This window comes from Sodiomyces alcalophilus (assembly GCF_042370955.1).
Source record: "Sodiomyces alcalophilus JCM 7366 unplaced genomic scaffold ACRALscaffold_1, whole genome shotgun sequence".
In the NCBI taxonomy this organism is placed as follows: domain Eukaryota; kingdom Fungi; phylum Ascomycota; class Sordariomycetes; order Glomerellales; family Plectosphaerellaceae; genus Sodiomyces; species Sodiomyces alcalophilus.
The window spans coordinates 57,432-81,228 of record NW_027263532.1 but is presented as its reverse complement, the minus strand read 5'-3'; the positions used below and the strand labels follow the sequence as shown (position 1 = coordinate 81,228).

At 54.9% G+C, this 23,797-nt stretch overlaps 3 protein-coding genes across 3 annotated transcripts; 2 read left to right on the top strand and 1 right to left on the bottom strand.

Moving 5' to 3' along the window:
* Positions 1-87: 87 nt before the first annotated feature.
* On the bottom strand, positions 88-16,011 carry ACRALDRAFT_1047315 (uncharacterized protein). The gene is made up of 8 exons (XM_071015497.1): positions 15,867-16,011; positions 15,568-15,772; positions 14,399-15,468; positions 11,205-14,326; positions 9,002-11,145; positions 8,880-8,950; positions 442-8,827; positions 88-343 (listed from the first exon to the last, which is right to left on the bottom strand). The coding sequence occupies exons 3-8, from the start codon at positions 15,394-15,396 to the stop codon at positions 206-208; spliced, it is 14,859 nt and encodes a 4,952-aa protein (XP_070878309.1). The 5' UTR covers positions 15,397-15,468; positions 15,568-15,772; positions 15,867-16,011; the 3' UTR covers positions 88-205.
* Positions 16,012-19,344: 3,333 nt separating this feature from the next.
* ACRALDRAFT_1060616 (uncharacterized protein) lies at positions 19,345-21,910 on the top strand. The gene is made up of 3 exons (XM_071016263.1): positions 19,345-20,754; positions 20,808-21,405; positions 21,477-21,910. Exons 1-3 carry the CDS (start codon positions 19,793-19,795, stop codon positions 21,573-21,575), a joined length of 1,659 nt encoding a protein of 552 aa, XP_070878308.1. The 5' UTR covers positions 19,345-19,792; the 3' UTR covers positions 21,576-21,910.
* A 247-nt stretch (positions 21,911-22,157) lies between these two features.
* Positions 22,158-23,774, top strand: ACRALDRAFT_2094860 (uncharacterized protein; the record flags this gene model as incomplete). The annotated part of the gene is made up of 1 exon (XM_071022691.1): positions 22,158-23,774. One exon carries the CDS (start codon positions 22,158-22,160, stop codon positions 23,772-23,774), a length of 1,617 nt encoding a protein of 538 aa, XP_070878307.1.
* Positions 23,775-23,797: the final 23 nt, after the last annotated feature.

The window sequence follows — 23,797 nt, the reverse complement described above, 5'->3', positions numbered from 1 at the left end:
TATCTTATCTTGGGCGACGATATTACTAAGCATCGCATTCGCCCCTTTCCACAACTGTACAGGTACGTACTCTTTTTATTTTTTATTGTATTTGTATTTTATTTTTATTATTTTTATTTTGTCAACGACCCTACAAGGCTATTAACAATAGCGACGTTGCCTTCAAAGTGCTTCCATCATCATTATATTCACATGAATTCGTCGACTAATCACTGCTCATAAGCATGGATCCAATCTGATCAATCAAGTCCTCGACACCACCGCCTGCAATTCGGGACTCGGGCCCAAACACCCCCAAATCCAATGCGCCGTCGCGGACTGATGCCTCTACGTCAAGACTCTCCTACAGGAAAAGGGGCAATGTCAGCATGTCGTACTTCCCTTTTGTCACATCCTTTCAAACGACCAGTGAAAGGGAGAGTCGCTGGGAAAGGAACCTACTGGAAATGCGTCCCGGACTGTGTTCCTCTTCACGCACAACGAACTCGACTCTCGACTCATCTCGGCCACCCTTGCTGTGCTCTCCTCCACGTCTGATTCAGTGTCCACCTGCTCGATCCGGGTAGTATCCGGACTTCCAATACTGGAAGGTGTATTGATGAAATTGACAAAGACGTCAACTGTCACGCCCGTCCAGTCTTTGACCTCCCACAACCCCACAGTTGCGTTGGCGGGCGACGTGATTAGATGCAGGTCGCTCTGGATCTTCTCTGCCATGCGCCTCAGGCTGGGACTCCCGCCCATCGACACCTTTACCGGAAGCAGGTTGAGGGTCGGATACGAACCTCCCTTGTCGTTGTCGTTGTCGTTATCGTTGCTGTCGTTGCCCCAGCTTCTGTTGGCGTAGTAGATCCCCAGCACCACATGATCTCGTCCATGGCTGCTGTTGCCTTGACCATGCAGTACCTTCGCAACCGCAGCAAACAGGAGAGAAGGGAGTCCGATGCCTGCCTGAGAACACACCATGTATACGCCAGTCATGTCTGCGACAGTCGACCTCCTGAAGCAGGAAACCCTACGTGAGGGAATTCTCATTCCCTTGTCGGCGCTGTTGCTCTCAGATTGGGTCTTGCCAATGCCATCGAGGTATTCCGTCCAGAATCTGAACCGGGACGCCTGAATATCGGGAGACGAGTGATACGCCACGAAGGCTTTCCATTCACGCGAGATCGACACGCTGGCCCTCGCTTCGTCATCAACCTCTGTCAACAACTCACCGAATCTCCGCATTAACTGCGGCAAACTGATGGCATCATAAAGCGCATGATGGATCCGTAATCGGACATGCCAGAGGCTGTTGTCCCTCGGAAGAAGACTCAGGCGCACCAGAGGCCCGCAACCTCCGTCTGCTTCTCCGATCGTTTGGCCGGGGGACAACACAGCTGGGGAGGGAAGAAGTTCCCGGGCGTCTGGCTTGATGAGCGCCTGCACGAACGGAAATTCCCGGTCTCCTGTTGCTACGAGGCACATCCGAAGCATGGGCTCCGTGCTGACGAGCCTCGACCAGGCGGTTTGAAGAGTATCGAGCGTTACCGGGATTGTGATTTGATAGTCGAACTCCGGGTAAAAGATCTGGCCTTCGGAGTTCTGCCAGCATGTCATCATGTACACCTGCACAGGGAGCGCCTGGAGAACTTCTTCCACCTGGTCATCCTCCAAACCAGCCCCTTCAAGTATGTCGCGGACGTCGATTCGGCCCGGAATTTCGCATTGTTGCAACGACGCGTGGTCGGTGGACTCGGTTCTGCTCGCACTGGCATTGTCCGCGATGCTAGCCATGGTCGAGATGGACGATGCTACGAGAAGCTGTCGGACACCCAAGTGAACTCCTCGCTTCCGAAGGATGGAAGACACTTTGATGGTGCTGATAGAATCCAGGCCAAGTTGATAGCACGTAGCGTCCTTGCATACCGCTTCTATTGGAAGTCCTGCAACATCTGCAAGCACGACTCGAATGGCGGTCTCAGTTTCAGACCAGGGGGCCTCTTCACCAGATGGGTTTACCTCCGTGGGTGACGGGACTGCTGGGCCGTTTCCTGATTGCGCGCCGTCGTCCATGGTGAAAGGGGGGAGTCCACAAATGGAAATTTGGCCCCCCGTGAACTGCAACAGGCTTTGGTCGACCGATTCGACAAAGTACTCCATCACTCTATCTAGCTGGTGGAGAATTTCTGTGGCCTCATCCTGCGTGACAAAGGCGTCGTGGCCAGCAATTCGCCAGATCAGGCCATCATTGCGCACGGGTTCCAGCTCCACCGAGATGGCAAAGTCGGTTGCCGCCGAGCCGCCAACCGACGTAAGTAGAGGCTCTGCCTCCTGTCCGGTGACAGAAATGCCGGGCTCAGGTTGTTTCTGGAGCAGGAACAGCGTGTTGAAAAGTCCTCCCGGCGTCTGCTTGGCTGCGAGCTGGGCCTGGCGGAGAGGGAACCTCTGGTACTGATGGATATCCGCCATGGTTTCTTGCAAATACCCTAGGAACGATGTCGTCGAGCCGTGAAGCACGCTCCGAACCGCCACCGTATTCATTGTCGGGAACATGACGCTTTGCGCTTCCTCCGTCTCCCGGCCTGAGAGGACGACCCCGAACACAACGTCCAAGACAGCGAGGCGACTGGCCAACACGGCTGACCAGCACGCTTGGCCCAGCACCTGGAGACTGAGCGCGTTCTCTCGGCAAAACGACGCGACTCTACCCAGGTCAAGTGTCGATGCTGCTTCGGCGAGGTGGGCATGGGCCGCGGCAGATGTGGGCCTTAAGGTCAATTCTGGAACTAGCGAAGGGCGGGCCCCTGCGAGATACTGAGTCCAGAATCTGCGGCACTGATCGTCTGGAGACTCCAGCAAAAGTCGCAGCGTGGGCTCCACCAGCGGACGCTCAACAAGTGTGTCTCGATACGCTGCTGTCACGTCTTGATGCAGCAGAGCGAGCGACCATCCGTCATAAAGAGCATGAGCCATGGACAGAACGAGATACCTACGGCCTGGGATCTCCGCGAAAGCGAGGTGAAGAAGCCCGCGCATGCCTTTCTGTTCCTGGACATACTGCCGATGCAATGAGACGATCCTGTCGAGATCTTTCTGGTCGCCAAGTTGATGAGATTGAATCCTTGGCGTTAGTTCCTTGTGAATAACCTGGCAGAAGGTTTGCTGCAGTCGGGCGTCCTCGAGTTGTACGAACGTCGTCCGTAAGATGGGTGATCGCCGTACAACCTTCAGCCAGGCCTCAGATAACGTCTGAATATCAACATGACTGGCGACTTCAAGTACGTCGTGGTTGAAGTACCTCTCAAAGTCTGACTCGAGCATGTCCGCCATCATCGACTCTTGCAGTGGCGTGGGGGGCAGCACGGCCTCGATACTCGCCATGTCAAGCCCGCTTGATGCAACAGCCTCCCAGAGCCGAGCCTTGAGTTCCTCAAATGCGAGATCCGTCTTCTGCACTCCGCCGACTGCCTGGACATGTCGTAGAACCTTTGACATCTCCGCGATTGTCCGTGATTTCATGAGCTGAGACGTGGTAATACCAAGTCCCTGCTTCTTGAGCCGCGCCGAGAGACTAACCAAGTCGATGCTGTCCAGTCCCAGCTCAAGCATGGGAGAGTGTTCTGACACGCTTTCCGCGGGAATCTTGGCAAGGGCCGCTATCTCTTTTCGCAGTGCCAAACACGACTCGGTCCATTCAAACTTGGAAATGGTAAATTCCGGTGGGCTAATGTCTGTGGAAGGAGACTGAAGGCTGTCGGTCGGAGTTGAGTTTGCGTTCGGAGACGTGGACAACGAGCCTTCATCCGCGCCCACCTCAGACCCTACGAAGAATTTCCCAATGTCTCCCGTTCTCACATGGGTAATGAACTCGCCACAATCGTCGAGGAGCGCTTGTAGTTCAGGTTCAGTCTTCAGGTTGTCGTGGGCCGCGATATAGACGCGTAACTCATTGTCGGCTGTGAGAGTGGCTTCAAATGCCAACGGATAGTCCGACGCCGTAAAGTCATCGACAACGGTCCAGAGATTGTCGCTTTCCAGGGGTGGTGTTGGTTCGATCTGGAATACGAAGAGGTTATCGAAAACGGCGTGTCCACCTGAGCACCACTTTTGAATGCTGCGAAGAGGCGTGTGTTGGAACTCCAGAGTCGTCGTGAGGTAGTCGTGGCATCGTTGCACCAGGCTTTTCCAGCTGTGGCGCTTGATATCAGCGTAGAACGGGAGCGTGTTAAACAGAGGACCGATGATGTCTTCGGCTTGGCGGATGTTGATGGCACGCCCCGAGAGGACGACCCCAGTGGCCGCTCCCATGGTGAAGTGCCTTCCAAGGATTGTCGACCAAAGCCCGAGAACAATAGTCTGCATGGTCGTGTTCCATTGCCTTCGCATTTCTTCCAGCCCGTCAGCCGCGAATGTACGGCAGGCCGACACATGACGTTCTCCAGGTCCTTTAATTGTCTTGGGAAGTGCTTCGAACGGACAATTCTCGAGATGCTTGCACCAGAAAGGACGAGAGGTGTCAAAATTTCGAAGCGGGCCGTGAGGTAGTGCATCGACGAAGGACGGAACCGTCCCACGTTGTTGTCCGGAGTATTCCTTCGCTGCCCATGTAAGCATCGAGTCCAGGCTTATGCCGTCATAGAGACCGTGGAAAATATGAACGACAAGCTGCCGTACACCAGAGTGACCAACAACAAGGAACTCCAGAGGGGCGATGACGCTTTGGCGGTTCCTCTCCATCCAACGAGAGCGCGACTTTGACACCACAGTATCAAGGTCCTGCCCCTGACCGTCGTCGAGGTCGTCGTTTTGCCAAATAAAGGAGCTTGATCGAATAGCAGCCTGGGCAAATCCTCCCGGAGTCTCGACAAATCGCGTCCGAAGAATGGCATGAGAGGAGACGAGTGTTTCCCAGGCCTTTCTGAGCCGGTCGAGAGACACCGTTTCTTGAAGTTGTAATCGGAGGGTAACAAAGTAGGCCGCGTCAGCCTGGCCCAAGGATCGAGAAAGCATGCCTTCTTGCAGCGGAGTGCATGGTGCAATATATTCGATATCGTCTGGGTCATGCTGAAGTTCCTGGAGGACAATGGAGCGGAACCGATGATCAAAGGCCTGAATTCGTTGTTTCGCTTCCTGGGTTGCGCCGGTGTTGCTAGTGGCCTGGTGGCCGCTGAGGACGTGCGCAAGGTCGGAGAGAACTGGGTTACGTAGTATCGTGGACGGCGAGACAGCTATTGACGTTTGATCTCCGAATAGGGCTGCGAGACGGAGACATGAAATCGAATCGAGGCCCAGCTGGAACAAGTTGCTGGATAGTGACACTACATCTGCGGAGAGACCGGTGAATTCTTGAATCACCGACAGAACAACCCGCTGGATATCAGTCTTTGGTGTGTCGGATGTCGCCGGTGCCGGTGAAAGCTGGAGTAAGTGCTCGGTAGATAGGGTCTTGAATAGCTGGTTCAACGCCTTCATGTCTGCTTTGTTGTTGACGGACAGTGGGATATAAGGAACCTCGAAAACGTGGGACGGCACCATATATCCAGGCAGCTTGTCTCGGCATGCTCGCAGGGCCGAGAGCCGGAGCTCCATTGCCAGGGGTCCGTGGAGCACCTCCAGCTTCGACTCTGGACGGGGAGTCTGGGTGGAGGTGACAAATGAAACAAGCAAGTCCTTATCGACCTTGGGATGCTTGGAAACCATGGTGGCGACATCATGAATCTCAGGCACACCGGTTCGAATGGCGTGGTTGATCTCTCCTATTTCCAATCGCTGGCCTCGGAGCTTGACTTGGTCGTCAGAGCGGCCAAGGAACTCGAAACAGCCGTTATGTAGACGCCGAACGAGGTCACCCGTCCGATAGACCCTCTCGTTGAACTGTTCAAGAATTGGGAACTGTTCTGCGGTAAGCTCTTCCCGATTCAGATATCCCTTGCCGACGAGCTTGCCGGAGATGCAGAGCTCCCCGACTGCACCGCTGAGGACAGGTATCTCGGTTCCGGGGTGGAAGACGTAGGACCCTACGTTGTCGAATTGATGTCCGATATTAGAGGCACGCCCATTCTCTGGTACGCGCTGGTACATGGTGACCCCGATCGTGGCTTCGGTTGGTCCGTATGCGTTATAAATGACACCATGAGGTCCCCAGGTATCCAAGATCTCCTGCTTGAGAGCCTCGCCTCCTGTAATAAAGACGCCCCTGCAGAGACTGGGCACGTCTTCCGGATCCAAAAGACGAGCAAGACTGGGTGTCAGATCGATATGGGTAATCTGAAGGCGTCGAATAATGGCCGCAATGTCGTCGAGGATCAGGTCTCTAGGTGCCGCAATAAGGGGGATACCGACAGACCAGCTCCAATACTGCTCCAAGACGGAGACGTCGAAGTGAAACGATGCAAATTGGAGCCACTTCGAGTCATTGTCCCAGTGCCCCTCGAACAGGCGCTGGAAAGCCTTCATGGCTTGGACCGTGTTCTCGTGTGTGATTTCGCATCCTTTGGGGGTGCCAGTAGTACCTGAAGTATAGAGGCAGTAACAAGTGTCTGTCTTGTCTAGCGGGGGGTCAAGATGCACTGGCTCTCGAGGTGCCTGTGCCAATGACGTTGAGTCAACTTGGATCACCGGCTGCGAAGGCTTGAAATCAAACGAGTCGTTCTGTACCAGGATGGCAACGGCTTTGGAGTCTTCGAGGATGAACTCTTTCCGAGCCTTCGGGGCCGATGGATCAAGGGCAAGAAATGCACAGCCCGCCTTGAGCACACCGAGGATAGAGAAGAACGCCTCCGGGCACTTGTCGAAGTGAATAGCGACGATGCCGCGGCCCGTCATCCGGGAAGTTAGCAAGTTCGCGACCCTGTTTCCCATGTGATCGAGGTCCTGGAACGTCCAGCTCTGCTTCTGTGGGATTTCGCCTTTGAACCCCGTCACGAATTCCAGAGCAGTCCGGGTGGGAGTCTGACGCGCTGCGGTCTCGACAAACTGATGAAGAAACACTTCAGACGAAGGAATCTCAGGTTCCACAGGTGGGCTGATGGACATCAGTTCAGGATGTCTTTGCCAGAGTTCACTCCACCCGGCAGCTGGATGCAGGGCGAGGTCTTCTAATATCGCATCGAATTGGTTCAGGATCATGACTGCTTGTTCCCGCGGCAGTGCATCCGTCCGAAAGGATACCCTCAGCCTGATGGTATCTTGCAGGGACGGTTCGATTTCCAAAGATAGCGTGTAGTTTAATCTGCCCTCATCGCGAACCTTCTCCCAAGGAAGCTCGCCGGGAGGGCTGGAGGGTGACTTCTGATAGACAACTAAAGTGTCGAAACGTTGAGTGCCCGAGTGTCCTAGCCACTGTTGAATCCGAGATAGTGGAGAATATTGATGTGCCGCAAGTTGCGTATTGTACTGCATTAGCTGATCGATGAGTTCAGCGTTTGATACCTCATTGCTGGCAATGACGGGGACGGTGTTGATGCAAGGGAGGAAGGCGTCATTTGTTTCTGTACTTCTGCCCGAGAGAACGGCGCCGAAAACGACGTCGTCTTCTCCAATATAAGCGGAAAGGAGTCGAGTCCATGCGGCGTGGATGAGCGATTGGATTGAAACGCCTGCGGTTTTTGCACGTTGCTGTAGTTGCGAGAAGCTCTGGCGGGAGACTGATTCTTCGGTGACCAGAGATCCGGACTTCTCTATTAGAGGCGTCAAGGTAGGGAACCTATTCAGTGTGGCCCGCGAAGCCATCTGCTCCCAGTACTTCTTGGCATCGCCGTCATCTAATGCCGCCCCGAGAATCGAGGAGAGGGGGTCCTCGGGAGGCGTCTCAGTCTGCAGCTCTTCGCCTGCGAGGACCCGACTGAGATCCTGAAGCAACCTGTGGAGTGAGTCGGCATCGTACAGCGCATGGTGGATAGCGAGGTGCATGGCCGTTTGGGCGCCTTGATCTACTATGGCAAGCCGCCATAGTGGAAGTTCCAGAGATCTCAGAGCACGATGAGCCGCGTCGAGTTTCCACTTTGCCTCGTTAAAGGGCCTGTCTTGCCCCGAGTAGATTTCAACCGGAAGTGGGAAATCGGGCGAGTACACAACCATCGCAAAGGTTGTATCAGGGCTATGGACAGATACGAATCCAGTTCTTAGGATTGACCTGTGTCGGAACAGCTCTTCCCAGGAGCGCTGCACCTGACTCGGAGTTGTCTGGTTCTGTAGGACAAGAGATATGTAGTTGAAGTAATCATGCCCCTGAGACTGAATAAACTCGGCCAGCATGCCGGACTGAAGTGGCGTGCAGGGCAGGACCTTTTCTATTGTGTGGGAATTGGACGGCCCCTGGCCGGTTGCCGCCACGAGAGTTTGGAAGGCGTTGATATCGTAACGAGGTCGAGGTTGAGGGTCGGCTTTCTGTGAGAGTGTCATCTTTTCGGCCAGTTCTGCGCAGCTGGGGAGTCTCATAACATCCAGGGCCGAGACTTTAAGGTTGTCCTGTCGCAATAGAGCTGCTACTTGAACGGCATTGATACTGTCGAGCCCCAGTTGGAAGATGGTCGTATGACGACCGATTTGTTGTTCGGCGGTTCCCGATAGCTGCGAAAGGACGGCGCGGATCCTCTTCTCCAGGGGCGTCCAGGCCTGGTCATCCTCTTTCGCATCGTGGAATGTGAGAGGGCTGTTCGCACGCAGCTCGGGTCGTTGATCTTGTACCGGCATCGTGCTAAGGGTGGGCAAGTCCAAGTACAGGTCCTTGGGAAGATCTGTCCTCTCCGGGATGATGCTGGCTGGTTGGTGGACTATGCGTTGCGCAACATGACTTACCAGCCCAGAAAGGGCGAGCAGTGAGTCTGGTGGAAATTCGTGACTGTACATGATCAGTAACTATCCACCCCCATGGAAGAATAGTAACCGCTTACCCGGTCGAGTGGAGGTAGATCTCAAGAGAGTCATGCGCGACGTCCGGGATAATCTCACATACAAGGGGCACCTGAAAGTTTTGTCAGAGCATATCGTAAAGAATACCAACGAAGCAACTCACATCCATTGTCCCATGATCTTCCAAAACCTCCCATACTGAAGGATCCCGTGTTCGTCGTGTCGGCTGAAGTAGGAGAATAGTGTTGAAAAGGGGCTGCGAGTTGGAAGAGACCAGCTTTTGGATGAGTCTCAAGGGGGTGAACTGGAAAGTCAGGAGATCCGAGTTGAGATCCTGCAGTCCTCTCAGGAGTTCTCTCATGAGCATTGAAGACGAGACCTCCGTACGCAGTGGGATGGTGTTGAAGCAAGGCGAGGCAAGTCGGTCTATCCCATCGATGGATAGTGTCCTACCACTCAACACGTTTCCAAAACAGACGTCAGAGTCTCCTTGAATAAGTGACAGGGTTACTGCCCAGATTGCCTGGACAATAGCCAATAACGATGTCCCGGTGCTCCTAGCCGCCTTGAGAACTTCACTCAGGGGGGTGTCTATGCGGTTGTGGTACGGCTGGGGAAGAGTACCGTCTGGGGCCGGTCCCACGGGAAGGGGTTCGGTCCCGGATCTCCTTGCTGTAGAGGGAGTCCGGGCTCGAAAGCCTTGGAAATGGCTTTTCCAAAAGTCAACTGTGGACTCTGGCAGCGTGAGCATTTGGCGAAGAATCGGCTCAGGGGAAGGGGCAGGAAGAAGGCTTTCTCCCTTGACGAGAGCTTCCACCTCTTCGAGCAAGATCTGCATGGATTCTCCATCGTAGATGGCATGATGACAGGAAAAACTGAGATGAGTTTCTCCACGGATCTTGAAGAGCTCAAGTGAGTATGGCGGGATTTCAGAATCGAGCGCGTCCGGAACTCCACCCTTGGCAGCTTGGATAGCTTCTCTCAAGGTTTCGTACTCTGAAACCGTCCAGTCAGGTTTCCAGTTAGACAGAACGACTTGGACAATAGGGTATCGGGTGTCTGAAGTAGTCAGGAAGCATGTCCTGAGAATTGCGTGGCGCTCCACGATATGGTTCCAGGAGGACTGCACCGTGTTCCCGGGGACGTTAAGACGCAGGACCAGTTGATTGGAGTAGGAGTCGCTTGTGGTCGAAAGCATGGCTTCCTGCAACGGCGCACACGGTAGGATGGTGTCGACGGGCTTGCTGGCCTGTGAAAAGCGATCCTTTATCTGACTGACGTACGCAGCGTCGAAGAAACCCGTCCACTGATCACTCTGCTTGGAAGTATTTTCATCGGATGTTGGTGCTGTCGCCAATTGTGCTAACCGGGCAATAGATGGATTTCGGATGATGGCCGAGATGGGTATCCGCCGCTGGAACGCTGATCGGAGTGATCTAGAGATTGGAATGGCTGTGATAGAATCAAGCCCGATCGCGAATAATGACTGCCATCGACTGAGAGCCTCAATAGGAGTGTCAAGGACTCCAGAGACACACCTTGCAACGACCTGCTCCGCGTCTGTCCAGCTATCCTCGCCATCTTTCCTGGACACGGAAGACTCGGCCTGAGACGCAACGGCATAATTCAGATATTCTTGCGTGCATTCTCCAAAGTCGCGCAGGAGCCTTGACTTGTCGACCTTCCCACTCGACGTACGGGGTATCTCTGAAATCGGAATCAGATATGTTGGAACCATATAAGACGGCAATCGCGACTCGAGAAGACTGAAGAGACGTTGGTTGGATGCTATGAGCCGCTCGTCCAATGCCAGAAGACGACCAGTGTGACTATTAAGATCTTTGGGGACGTAGAATGAGACCAGTTGTTCTGAGGAGGACTCGGCGGAACGGAGGACGAGAGAGGCGCTCGAGGATGCAATATCAGAAGTGGTGATGACGGTGTCGATTTCGCTTGTCTCAACTCGCTGACCTCTCAGCTTGACTTGGCCGTCCATTCGGCCCAGGACCAGTAAGGATCCGTCTGACAGCATGCGACCCATGTCCCCGGAGCGATAGATACGGCCAAATTCGGGATGATCCACGAACTTTGTGGAGGTGAGATCGGGGAGTTTGAGATAGCCTCGGGCAACTTGATCTCCACCGAAGCAAAATTCACCAAAGGCCCCCAACGGAACGGGATGAAGGGTGCCTGGGGCAAGCACAATGGCTGAGGTGTTTGGTAGTACGAATCCGAGATGGTTGATATAGTCTCCCTCTGACATTTTCTTGACAGAGCAAATGTTGGTTGTCTCGGCCGGCCCGTATCCTGGTTGAGGTCAGACTAGGATATGACAGTGCGAGGAAGGGGAAGGATGCCGTGCTTACCTTGGAATAAACGGCCCATCCACTTTTGTGCAACAGTCGAAGTCATGGGCTCACCGGCTGTCACCAAGAAATGGACCTGTGGGATGCTTTTCGGGTCGATCAGCGCAGCCACAGTCGGTGTCAGGCTGAGGTGAGTGCACTCGAGTAAACGTATAGAGCGCTCCAGGTCGGCGAACAAAGTGTCATGTGTTCCGGAGCAGAGACATCCTCCAAGTGTCCAGGTGAAGAAAATCTCGAACACCGAAACATCAAATGCCTGAGAGCAGAGTTGGAGGAAACGGGCTTGGTTATCGGCAGGATAGATGGAAGCCAAGACATCCAGGTTGCTGGTGATGTTGAGATGAGTGACCGCAATGCCTTTCGGAGTCCCGGTGGTCCCCGACGTGTAAATAATATTGGCAGGACTTGAGCCGTCAACTTTCCGCGTAGGGTTGTTGAGAGGAAAAGCGGACGAGTCGATGTGTTGCGGGTCAACGAGACTGCACGATGAAAAGCCGCCATTGAGAAGCAATTCTGATGTTTCTCGGTCGACTAAACAGGCCTTCGCAGATGCTTGTTCGAGGATAGTACGCATCCTGTCCACAGGGGTCGTCGGAAGCAGGGGCAGATACGCATATCCAGCCTTGAGAGCGCCAAGAATGGCAACGTAAAGCGTGATGGACTTCTCCATGATGACGCCGATCACTCCGCCGTCGGTTCCATGGTGATGGCGAAGATACCAGGCAATCTGGTTAGCGCGTCGGTTGAGCTCAGCATAAGAAATAGTCTCGACATCAGCGGATGTTTCGGAGATTGCTTTGGCAAAACATATAGCTGGAGAGTTCGTGGCGATGGAAGCCGTCTGCTCAAAGTTCGATGCAAGGTCTGGACATCCCGAATAGGTAGCCGGTCTGATATTGAACAGCGACTTGAGTTCGGGGGGCAAGCAGTCTCCTGCAGATGAGACTTGACCAGAGGGTTGGGCGAGGAAATAGTGGCAAATGTGGTCGAGCTGTTGGATCATGAGGTCGGCGTGTTCTGAGGAGATCGCATCTGCATGGTAGGTGATTTGACAGACGAAGCTATCGTCTCTTGGCTCGACTTCCAGGAGCAGCTTGGTTTCCAGTGAGTCGCGATGTGATAGCTCGCGCACTGGGCTTGATCGTCGTTCTGCGCTGTACAGTGACTGCTGGTAGACAAAAAGCAAATCGTACAGGGTTTCGCCGGGCGGTATGCCAGCAGCTTTGCGTATGTCCAACAAAGGAAGTACGCCGTGTTCCAAGGACGACCGATTGGCCACCTGTATAGACCTGAGTAGATCTGCCACGGACCTGAGAGTTTCAAAGTTGACTCTCAGGGGTAGCGATGAGATGCATGGGCCCATGATGTTTTCGATGTTGGCAACAGGTATCGTCCTCCCCGAGGAGACCGAGCCTATAACGACATCTTGAGTTCCGAGAATTGCGCTCCAGAGGAAGGCTGCTGCGGCCTGGAAGAGAACCTGGGGATTCCAGCCCGATTGAGTTGCCGTCCGGTTCAATGCGTCTGGGTTAAGATTCAGTTTTCGTGAGACAGCTGCAGTTCCCGACTGGCCAGAGGGTCTACCCATAAGCCTTGGGTAGTCGGTCCTCTGCCAACCCAGCAGATAGTCCGCCCAAAACGAACGGGACGAGTCCAGCGCCGCAGAAGATAAAGTGTTGCAGAATGTCGATACGTCCTTGAACTGCGGCCGGGGAGTTGGCGTGCGTCCCTCAAGCATGGACGTAAGATCTTGAACCAAGATGTCTAGGGTCCAGCCGTCGTATATCGCATGGTGCATGCGGAAGAGCACGCGGCGCCGGCTCTCTCGTTCCGCGCTACTTATCCTAACCCGGAAGGGATGTAGCCAGTTATCGACAACCTGGCTGCTCTCATAGCTGAGATCCCGATCGTAAACAACCTCGAGATAGCAGCCTTGCAAGGCTTTAAAAATAACGCGGACGAAGCCAGGCCCATGAGGAACAAACCCCGATCGGAGAATATCGTTCGCGCTCGCTATTTGCTGTAGGTGAGTTTGGATCTCATGTGGGGAACACGACGCGGGGAAGTCGAGTTCGATCACATTGTAATACGCTGACCCATTGTCGGACGTCTCAGTCAGCATGGAGTTTTGCAGAGGTGTGCAACGATCAAACCCTTCGATCTCATCTTCCATGGACTGTAACAAAGCGTCTGTAGATAGGAGCTCATCAGCATCTAGCTCGCTCGACGCCGGTACTGGACCATTCGGTGTTGGACTGTCCTTCGCAGAATCGCGAACCTGGATTCGTCCACATAGATCAGAGACACAACGAGAGTGTAAGATGTCTAGAGATGTCGCGCTGAGTTTGTTCTCCCGAAGAACTGACACCAGTCGGATGGCGGTCAAAGAGTCCACACCATGGGTGGAGAAGGGGGTGGACGGGGTAAAGGGTGTCCCAACAATCTGGGAGAGGAGAGATGCCACCTTTCCTTCCAGGGTGTCTGGATCGACTTGATCTGCGGAGGCTTCGGCACGCCTAGAGTCGACATATCGGGAATGTAGCGCCTTCCGATCCACTTTGCCGGACGATAGCGTTGGAAAGTCGGTGAGGACGACCGTGTCACCCGGCACCATGAACGATGGTAGCCAGCGGCGGCATGATGTTGACACACCTAATTGCAGCTCCGACGGTGTGGCGCCCTGTTCGAGGAGACAAAAAACGACGAGGATGGATTCAATGACTACTGCAGCGGCCGCGCGGCACTCGGGGGCGCGCATAGCCGCATGCTCAACTTCGCCGAGCTCGATTCGCTGTCCACGAAGCTTGACCTGGCCGTCTGAAATGCGTCCGAGACATTCCAGGGTCCCGTCCGGCTGCATTCTGGCTCTGTCTCCAGTCCGGTACAGCCGACCGTAGGGGGAGTCGATGAAGGCCTGGCGTGTTTGGTCGGGCCGGTTGAGGTAACCTCTCGCAAGTTGGTAGCCACCCACGACGAGCTCGCCAATCTCGCCAACTGGCGCAATGTCGATCGAAGTGCTGTCACCTTCTTCTGGGATCTTGGCGACAAAGCACGAAACGGTGTCAAGGGGTCCTCCGATAACCCGATGGGATGAATCGCCGGAGAAGGCGGCCTGTAACGTGCTAGGTTACGGTCAGTCTCAGACCTCCCCGATGCAAAAGGGATGGGCCCGGGAATTCTTATAGGATTCTTACCAGTGGATAGCGGCCTCGGTCGGGCCATACATACCCCAGAGGATGCTTGGGAGGGTATCACTGCCGCCAAACTCTTTAATGACTCTCTCCGTAAGCATCTCACCAATGGTGAGTAGAAGTTTCAACGATGGAACGTTGGCCCGGGTCTTCAACAGGGAGCCGGCGACAGTGGGAGTCAGTTCGCAGGCGTCGACGTTGGCCCTTCGCATGGTGCCGGGGAGGTCATCGAGCATCATGGCCCTGTCGCAGGACACGAGGGTACAACCGCGGAAAAGGGGGAAGAGGATTTCGAAGACGGAGACGTCAAAAGTGGGCGATGCGAATTGCAGGAACCTTTCGAAACTGGGAATGTGCCGATCGTGCGCTAAGAGACTTTGGGTGGCGGCATCGTGGGAGATTCCAACGCCCTTTGGCGTTCCCGTCGACCCAGATGTGTACATGACATACGCCAAGTGCTCGGATGACGGTTCCCTAACGCATGATTTGGAAAGAGGGTCGACAAGAGCGGCCGCCTCATCGGCGACATCGAGAAGAGGGATCTCTTTCTGTTTGAGTCCATCATGGGTGAGGTTGGTTGCTGTCTCGGAGGTGACGAGGACAATCCGCGCCTGAATATCGGTAAGGATGAAGTGAATCCGCTCCGGAGGGGCATCAAGGGGCAAGGGGCAGTAAGCACCCCCCGCCTTCAGAACGGCCAATATGGCGATGTATAGACTGGGACCTTGTGGGATGAGCAGTGGCACGACAAAGTCGTCGTCATCGGCTATGCCTCCCACACCGACAATGGACGTTATTCTTGCCGCTAGGTTGTCGGCAGCATGGTGGAGGTCAGAATAAGAAATCGATGTCTCCTCCCCGTCGCTCGACAGAAATGAGATGGCGGGTAGGCCGTCGGATGACTCTGACTGAACGAGATGGTGAAGCAAGCTGGGTCCCGGCACCCTCCTCGGGGGGTGGTTGAGTATGGACAGGGATTTGTCCTTCATATGCGGTGCCATGGCGTTGATGGCGTCACCGTGCAGATAAAGAAGACCGTTTGGCGTTGTAGAACCACAAGCACATGTCCTATTCTGAGAAACACCAAACCGAGGTCAGGGCGAAAGTCTGACAAGACAAGGGCGGCGAACACAAGCACTCGGGTTCCCCTTTTTGGGGATGACGAAGCTTACCAATTTCAAAAAAACCGGCAAGAGAGAGGGGACAACGGGCGCCTCATGTACCTGATTAGGGCGGATCAGCTGGGCGACTCAAAAATACGTGCCACGACAAAGCTGCGGTGCGACTGCGGCAGTCTGCCAAACCTGCCCCCTGAGGTGTATGGGACTGTGAGATATGGTATCCAACGGGTGACTTGAAGATTTAAATGACGCGCGCCTACTGACAGGTCGGGGTTAGCCTGCCAGTGACACAGTATCAGGGGAGGGGGAGGGTCATGGGAGTCGTGATTCCCGAAATATGACTGACATACCTAGGGCTATCTTCGTGCAGAAGAAACATGCATCGAGATGGGTGGGGGTGTATTCGAATTTGACGCAAGAAACAGCATCGACTTTGTTCCTTTCGACGATGGGATGCCCGACCAAGTGCGAAACGGGTTGGAAGCCTGGTGTTGCTGGCGATTGGGGTGGTAATGGTAGTGGTGTGAAGGGTGGTTGCGATGGTTCGATGTGGGGAGATGGTGAATATTGTAGCTCCTCTCTAAACCGAACATGGTCCTAAGCTTGCGGTATGCAGTGGTTACCCCTCATCCCACGGCAAGTTCAAAAGGCTTGCGGGAAGTGGCGCCAAGTTGGGAGTCCCGGTCACAGAACCCATTGGTAATGGCCCATTTGAGAAGGTAAAAGTGAGTAGTAACGAGATGGAAAGGATTAGGGTGGAGAGCTAGAGGGGTTTCAAGATATTGGCCGGAGAAACCCCCGCGCGTGCAGATCGACACGTGCCAGGTTCCGCCCGATGCTTCCAGGCCCAACAACCGATCGAGAAAAAAAGCGACTCCAAAACATCAAGGCATCAAAAGCCTCATTTCACATTGCGCCGGAAATTATAAACAGTTCTTCTCCAAAGATAATGCGCACTGGGTTCGAAAATGCTTCCGTAAATGCGATGTATTGTCGTGGAAATCGACGAATTTCACGAGCCACGATGCCCAATCAGCGATGCAAACGCGTCTGTCCGGGTATTGTGCCATGCCATGCACAGTCTTCCAACGCCTGGCACGATATCAGTGACTAGGCTTGGGAGCTCACTGCATTCCTCGAGCACCAGAATACAGATTCTCATCACTTGTGTACCAGGGATCGCGGTTTACAATATATGGGATAGATTCCATCAGCATGATCGACCTTGTAAGGCGGGCCGGTGTTGCAGCCGTGCACATCATGAATGTTCCTAAGCTCGTCGCCTACCTGGCCGATGGCCTGTGGCTCCGTTTATTTGATAATGTTGTTACGGTCAGCTTGGTAAACACGAACCACCCTGACGGGCAATTCGTTCTTGCCGGCTAGATGTGCGTCAAGGGGTTTATAGACAATTGAAATAGGTCGCAGATAATGAGCGTTCTACCGCCATGAAACGGCAATCAGAGCTGTTGTACACATCGTCCGGCGAGAGAAGGCTGTCATGCTTAAGGTGCTTTAAGACTTGTGTGATAATCTTTTGCGGTTCGTCCCATGTCTGTTGCCGTGCAATTGGGCCCTTTTTCACGGTAATGAGGACGCGAATCGGTGGTTCTATCGTCACGAGGAGAGGATACACGGGCGGCGAGTACGCCACAGGCAGAGCGGTGAAACAGGACGAGCGTCGCCGCGGACGCGAATGCCGTCGTATTATACTCGATATCATAGAATCGCGTCAGTACAACCGCAACAAAACAGGCATCGCGAGGCAAGTTTGTACTTGCGTGACTACGCAATATGAGTCTGATAACCACCCAGCTGCCCAGCCAGTTGCACCGGCTAAAGTACAAGGATAGAAGTGTGCGTGTAGGCGAGGCGAACCAGACGCGACAGAGCGAGCGATAGGGCTGGCCGCGACAGACCAGACCGGGTGCTCTGGTCCCGTGGTCGGTGATGTTCAGAGAGGCTATGAGTCATCAAATTTCAAGCCCAAACCAGTATTCAACGGTTGCTGCGGTTGACCGCCTTCCCAAGAGAGGAATCAACACAGTGTCTCATTCAGCTTTAATTTACGGTACGTACCAACCTCCTGTCGGTCTTTCCACAGTATAAATTAGGTACTGGGTATTATCTGGATCCCAATCCGTGACTCCACTTTACAGTACTAGCCGTACCTATTTGTTCAGAGCATCTACCCCGAGGCGTTCCATCAACTGGTTAAAGCTGCAGGCTCATTTCCCAAACTCGGTCGTGATGCTAGTTTTACTCCGTAGTGTAGACTTGGAATTGGAACTGCATTTCAATCGACACATCGCAATGTTTTAGGCCAAACATACAGTGCAAAATGCAGACTTTACCTAGGTAGCCACCCAGGGGCATTTCTAGTATCCTTCACAGTACCATTGATTTCTGTGTCCCCTTACAGTAAAGGGAGGTACATAGGAAAGTGCTTCCGGTTGAAAGTCGCCCAGTTTGGGAGGATCTCGGCAAACAGACTACGCGTTCAAGGCCCCGCCCATGCACCTCACCTCGTCATTCGAGATTCAGAATTTTTATCAGATCATCAGATAAAAATTCCCTCATCCAGGACCCACTGTACCGTTCCCCGCATGTGACGCTAGGGTCAAGAGAGCCATGTCCGTGGTGGAGCTGTGCAGTGTAGGTATTCGTAGTGCGACCGAATGCTCTCCTCTCCACTTCCTCCCGACACCTTTGGTCTTACCGCTGCATTATTACCTTACCGTTGCTTCTTCCACCTCGTCGTCCCCCGCCTAATCCCTTTTTCACACTTTTAAATGAAACTCAGGCCGTTGTCGGAGCCCGCTCCATCGACCACTGGAACTGAATCCATGTCGCGTCAGGGGTATCCCTGAAGGCATCCGTAACGGACCCCGGTCTCAATCTTATCAGATCCTATGATAAATTCGAAGGCGGGACCATGCCGGAAGCCATCATCAGAAACCGAGGGCCAAATGGGGAATGAAAAGAAATGAAAAGATTTTGCCTCTTCTTGAAGCCCCCTTGCATCGCATCACAGTAGGAGTATCGCCCTGGCCATACGACTACAAACCGTAAGACTACTGAGTACGGATATCCGCACATCTGCCCCACGGACATCGGAAAGTCCTCGACAGGAACTGGCCAGGGTCCCTCTACAACCGGCCACTGGTCGTCCCGGAACAGACCCAGAAGACGTCGGTTTCCGCCATTCACACCAAGACCTTCATCCTTTCTCTGTGTTCCGTGGGACACTAGAACTGCCGGCGGTGCGGAACCTATAACCATGGTCCTTGCCATTGCCCAATCGTCGCAAGCGATAGCGTGGTCCGCGCCGAGGTTCCTCCCATTCGGTCGTCTTTCACGCATGTACATAGCTCCTCGGCCCAAAGATGAGCCTTTTTGGCGCTTTTGTCCCTTATCCCAGCCCCTCCTAAACCTCCTAAACGTGGAAAATGATGCCGGCCCCTCTACATTCAGGGCATCTCAAGCCGAGCTGCCCTGCAACGCAACGAACTAGGTAGATTGAGCCAGCCTACCACCCACCTCGCCATATCATGGTCCTGTCCGCTCTGCTGGGGTTCCAAGGGGAGACCCATCCCCCCTATACCGGCCATGTTACTCTGTCCCGCTTAGCCTGCATGAGTGGCATGGTGCGAGCCCACTCGAGTCGCTTGATCGATCAACTTGCTTCGTCCGTCCTCGGCCTCTTCATATCCACCTGTGATTTGGGGCTGTCCTCTACATGAGACTGAAGCTCTACATATTACAGTGGGTGGCCCGCCTCCCTCGATTCTCCAAATCCTCCTTTGGCCCCCTTTTTTTCCTCTCCTTTTTTCCCCCTCCGGGCCCTCTGTTCCGATTAACATCCAAATCCCCTCTTCGCGCTAGACAATCGTCTCCCGCGTCCTTTTACGTCACTACCTTACAGCTGTCCACCGCCACCATCACACCACGTCCGTCACTCAACAGTTGACAACTCTACTGCGACGCGTCTTTGACCATTCTTACCGATTCAGCCAACTTTAATTGGTCACATCTCGTCCTATTCGACACTCGGCATTTACCAAACATTTACCAAACCGACTTTGCGACTCCGTGCATCTTCCATCCATCAAACGGATTTCTTTTCACTCTCCCTTTTTCTTAGTCGCCCAGGCGCCAGCCCTCTCCCGAGGTCTTATCGGTGCGGCCCGTCTTATTACCCCCGGGGGACTTTGCTTAGTGCGCACCGCACGCCCACCCCGCCGTTGGCCCCGTTGTACCTTTTGCTCGGCTGGTCATGTCTTCCCATCATGACGCCACCGCGGCTGTCGCGGACACCCCTGAAATTCTCCCCACCTACTCCGATTTGACTAACGGAGGACCTGTCCTGCCAAATGGCGTCGGTTCAAACGGTCACATTCCGACACGTCACTCTGTGAATGGTCACACAAGAAACATCAACTCGGTCAAGTCGAACTTGAGCCCGACCAACCCGGACGATGTGCACGACCTGGTCTGTGTGGGCTTCGGGCCCGCCAGCCTGGCTGTCGCCGTCGCCTTGCACGACTCCATCGCCGCCAAGACCCAGCTTTTCGAGGAGGAAGGTCGGCAACCCAAGGTTCTCTTTCTCGAAAAACAACACCGCTTCTCCTGGCACGCCGGCATGCTCTTGCCCGGCGCCAAGATGCAGATCTCCTTCATCAAGGACATGGCCACGCTGCGGGACCCGCGCTCGCACTTTACCTTCCTCAACTACCTCCACTGTGCCGGCCGGCTCGTGGAATTCACCAACCTCAGCACCTTCCTGCCCTCGCGCGTCGAGTACGAGGATTACCTGCGCTGGTGCGCTTCGCACTTTGACGACGTCGTGCAGTATCAGCGCCAGGTCGTTTCCGTGTCGCCCGATCGGAAGGCCGAGTCGGGTAAACCGGTCGAGATCTTCACGGTGACATCCCGCGACGTGAACACGGGCGAGTTGTCGACAGTCCGAGCGAGGCATGTCCTCATCGCCGTCGGCGGCCAGCCCTTGATCCCTTACAGTCTCCCTGCTTCCCACCCTAGAGTGGTCCACTCGTCACGATATGCACACCTTGTCCCTCAGATTTTGAAAAACCCGACAGCGCCGTATCGCGTGGCTGTCGTCGGCGCCGGCCAAAGTGCCGCCGAGATTTTCAACAACGTGCAGCAGCTATATCCCAACTCGGAGACCTCCCTGATTATGCGGTCTGAATTCCTGAAACCGAGTGATGACTCGCCTTTGTATGTGTGAACCTTTCCCTTTTCCTGATCTACCCTGTTAACTGACAAAAAAGCGTCAACTCCATTTTCAACCCCTCATACACCGACTCGCTCTTCCCCCGCTCCAGGGAATCCCGCCGCGCAGTGATCCAGGACGCCAAGGCCACAAATTACGGCGTGGTCCGCCTCGAGCTTATCGAGCGGCTGTACGAGACCATGTATGACCAGCGGCGCGAGTTTGGACCGGACGAGCGGAAATGGCCGCATCGGATCCTGGGCGGGCGGTCCATCGAGGAGGTCACCGAGACGGGCCCCGACAGGCTACGGATTCGGCTGCGGCAGGTGGGCGACCGCGTCCCGGACGACGCGGTCAACGGCAACCATGCCGAAGAGGTCCTCGAAGACGTCGACCTCGTCATCGCAGCCACGGGGTACCAGCGGAACGCCCACATCGACATGCTCCGCGACTCCTGGGGGATGCTCCCCGAGGTGCCGGCTGCGAACCGCGGCGGGCGCCGGCCGGTTGACGGGTGGGAGATTTGCGAGGGCAACATCGAGGCTGGGACGAGAAAGCTGGAGGTCGGACGTGATTATCGGGTCCGATATACGCCCGGGACTGTGGCGCCCAATGCAGGCGTGTGGCTGCAGGGATGCTGCGAGGCGACTCATGGCGTCAGTTTTCTCATCCCTTCTTCCCTTTTTACTCACTATCCCTGTCGAAGCACGGACTGACAACTTTGCAGCTGAGCGATACGCTCCTCTCAGTCCTGGCGACAAGATCTGGAGAGATTGTCAAGTCGATTTTCCCGGCTTCAGCCAAGTCGGGGGCAAACGGGTCGTAACATACATGTGACCTTTACTCGTTTCCGTGCCTCTGAATTTACAACTCTGGTCATGGTACAAATTGCGCCGGTGCAAATGTCATTTCTTCTTCTGTAGAGGGCTCGGGGAGTATGTGGACTCCGTGGTGTTGGTGTCTTTTACTTTCAATTCTTTTTTCTCCTTTTTTCTCCTTTTTTCCCTGGTTTTTGGCATCTCATGATATGTAGCACCCATTATTCACAATTCTAGAATCACACATACCTGAATTTTGGACCTTGCGACCAAAACGCCCCTGTGTCTAGGCCTCTCCCAGCTCAATTCTTCTCGTTAATAATTAAAGAAACGACGCGCCAGGGGCGGGCGCGACAAGTACCAGGTGCCAGCAGCTGATCAGACCTGGCCACGTCCAACGCTGGCATCACGAGCCGTCATCCATCGCGAGTGTGGGGCCCCCATTTCATTTCACCTCCCTCAACCCCAGTTCCTTCTTTTTGCCCACTCATTCATGTCTCGTTAGAAACGAGGCCTGTCTCAAATTATCAATTTCCCATCACCTGCACAAACCCCAGCGCCAATTGACCTTCTTAATGTGACCTGCCATCATGTCGGCACCGCATACCAGAGCCGGAGCCGGCCTCGTCTCTCGGTCGGTGGCATCATGCTTCCTCTTCAAGTTCCCTCCCTCCTCCAAACCACTCGTCGCGCTCTTCCGGCGCAGCGGTAAAGTCAGCACATACAGGCATTGCCTGGCCCCCATCTCGGGCAGCGTCGAGAAAACAGACGCATCACCCACTGCAGCAGTATGGCGCGAGCTGAACGAGGAGACCACCTTGACGCCCAGCCACATCGACCTCTTCCGCAAGGGAAAACCGTACTCCTTCGCGGACGAGTCCGTCGGACGCATATGGACCGTGCACCCCTTCGCGTTCCGCCTCAAGTCCGAGGAGGACGAAAAGCGCATCCAGATCGACTGGGAGCACGAGGGCTGGGAATGGCGCGACCCGCACGAGGTTACCGATGCGGAAGGGTTTGGCGGCGTCCCTTTCCTCGCCAAGAGCCTGCGCCGCGTTTGGTTCGAGATGGACTTGGGGGAGGAGAGGGGCAAGATTTTGAGGGATGGCCTGCTGGCGTTGCAGAAGGACCACGAGAGCGGTGCGAGACAGCTGGCAAGCAAGGCCCTCGATGTTTTCCGCCAGCTGGTGGCTCTAGGCGAGGGTGAAGATGTTGGGACGTGGTGGCGCAATGCCCGGTTCTCTGCCTGGCATCTCTGGAAGAACGGCCGGGAGAGCATGGGCGCTGCGGTTTTGAGCGTCCTCGTCCGATCCCTTGCCATCATCGAGCAGGAGATCCGGCCTCCTCCTGCCACCGGTCCCATGTCCCGGGATACCCTGGAGAAGGTATCTCGACGCCTAGCCGAGTACGCAGATGAGCGGACGAAAGCCATCGACGGGGTCTGGAAATCCTTTTCCTCGTTTCTCCAGCGCACCCGCCAAGGCGACAACGCCGATCCCATCCGAATTCTCACCCTCTCCTCCTCCTCGACGATTCTCGAATGTCTGCGCAGAGCTTCCACCGAGACCTCTTTGAATCTCGACGTTCGGATCCTGGAATCGCGCCCGCTATTCGACGGCGTCTCCATGGCTTCCAAACTCGCCAGCGCGCTCTGTGAAACCCCGTCCGGCGAATCCGGGGCTGGAAAACATCCCGTCAAGCTCACCCTCTATTCCGACGCCTCGGCCGCCGTGGCAAGCAAAGATGTTGACCTCGTGCTCTTGGGCGCAGACCTGATCGACGGCCAGGGCTCCGTGAGCAACAAGACGGGGTCCCTTCCCGCCGTCCTCAGCGCCCGGCATGTTTCCCCCGCGGCTCAGGTTGTCGTTCTGGCTGAGCGGGAGAAGATCCTCCCCCTGCCCGCACACGAGCCGGACCTGGATGAGCAGAATGACCCTGGCGAGCTCACACAGGCTTGGGCCGGCGACCCGAGCCTTCGTTCTGCCGCACTAGCTCTCACGACCGGTGATGGATCGGGGGACGGCTCAGGAAAGGGACAGGGTATGGCCGAGATGGAGGTAGAGGTCAAGAACCCATACTTTGAGTGGGTGCCTCCGGATTTGATTGACTTGTACTTGTTTGAGGATGGAGAGACGACGCCGGCCGAGGTGGCGGAGCAGACGGAGAAGCTCCGGGAACAGGTCGACCGGCTTTTCGCAGAAGACTAACTATCCACATGACAACCTATTCT

Bases quoted from the DNA above. Each gene is read 5' to 3' on its own strand.
- ACRALDRAFT_1047315 (XM_071015497.1), bottom strand. From the start codon at position 15,396: ATGGCACCGCATATGAAGGACAAATCCCTGTCCATACTCAACCACCCC. The intron at 11,146-11,204 runs GTAAGCACGGCA...GACCTCAACCAG, and splicing joins GATGGGCCGTTTATTCCAAG to GATACGGGCCGGCCGAGACA. The intron at 344-441 runs GTAGGTTCCTTT...CTTTTCCTGTAG, and splicing joins CAGTCCGGGACGCATTTCCA to GAGAGTCTTGACGTAGAGGC.
- ACRALDRAFT_1060616 (XM_071016263.1), top strand. From the start codon at position 19,793: ATGTCTTCCCATCATGACGCCACCGCGGCTGTCGCGGACACCCCTGAA. The intron at 20,755-20,807 runs GTATGTGTGAAC...CTGACAAAAAAG, and splicing joins CCGAGTGATGACTCGCCTTT to CGTCAACTCCATTTTCAACC. The intron at 21,406-21,476 runs GTCAGTTTTCTC...ACAACTTTGCAG, and splicing joins GCTGCGAGGCGACTCATGGC to CTGAGCGATACGCTCCTCTC.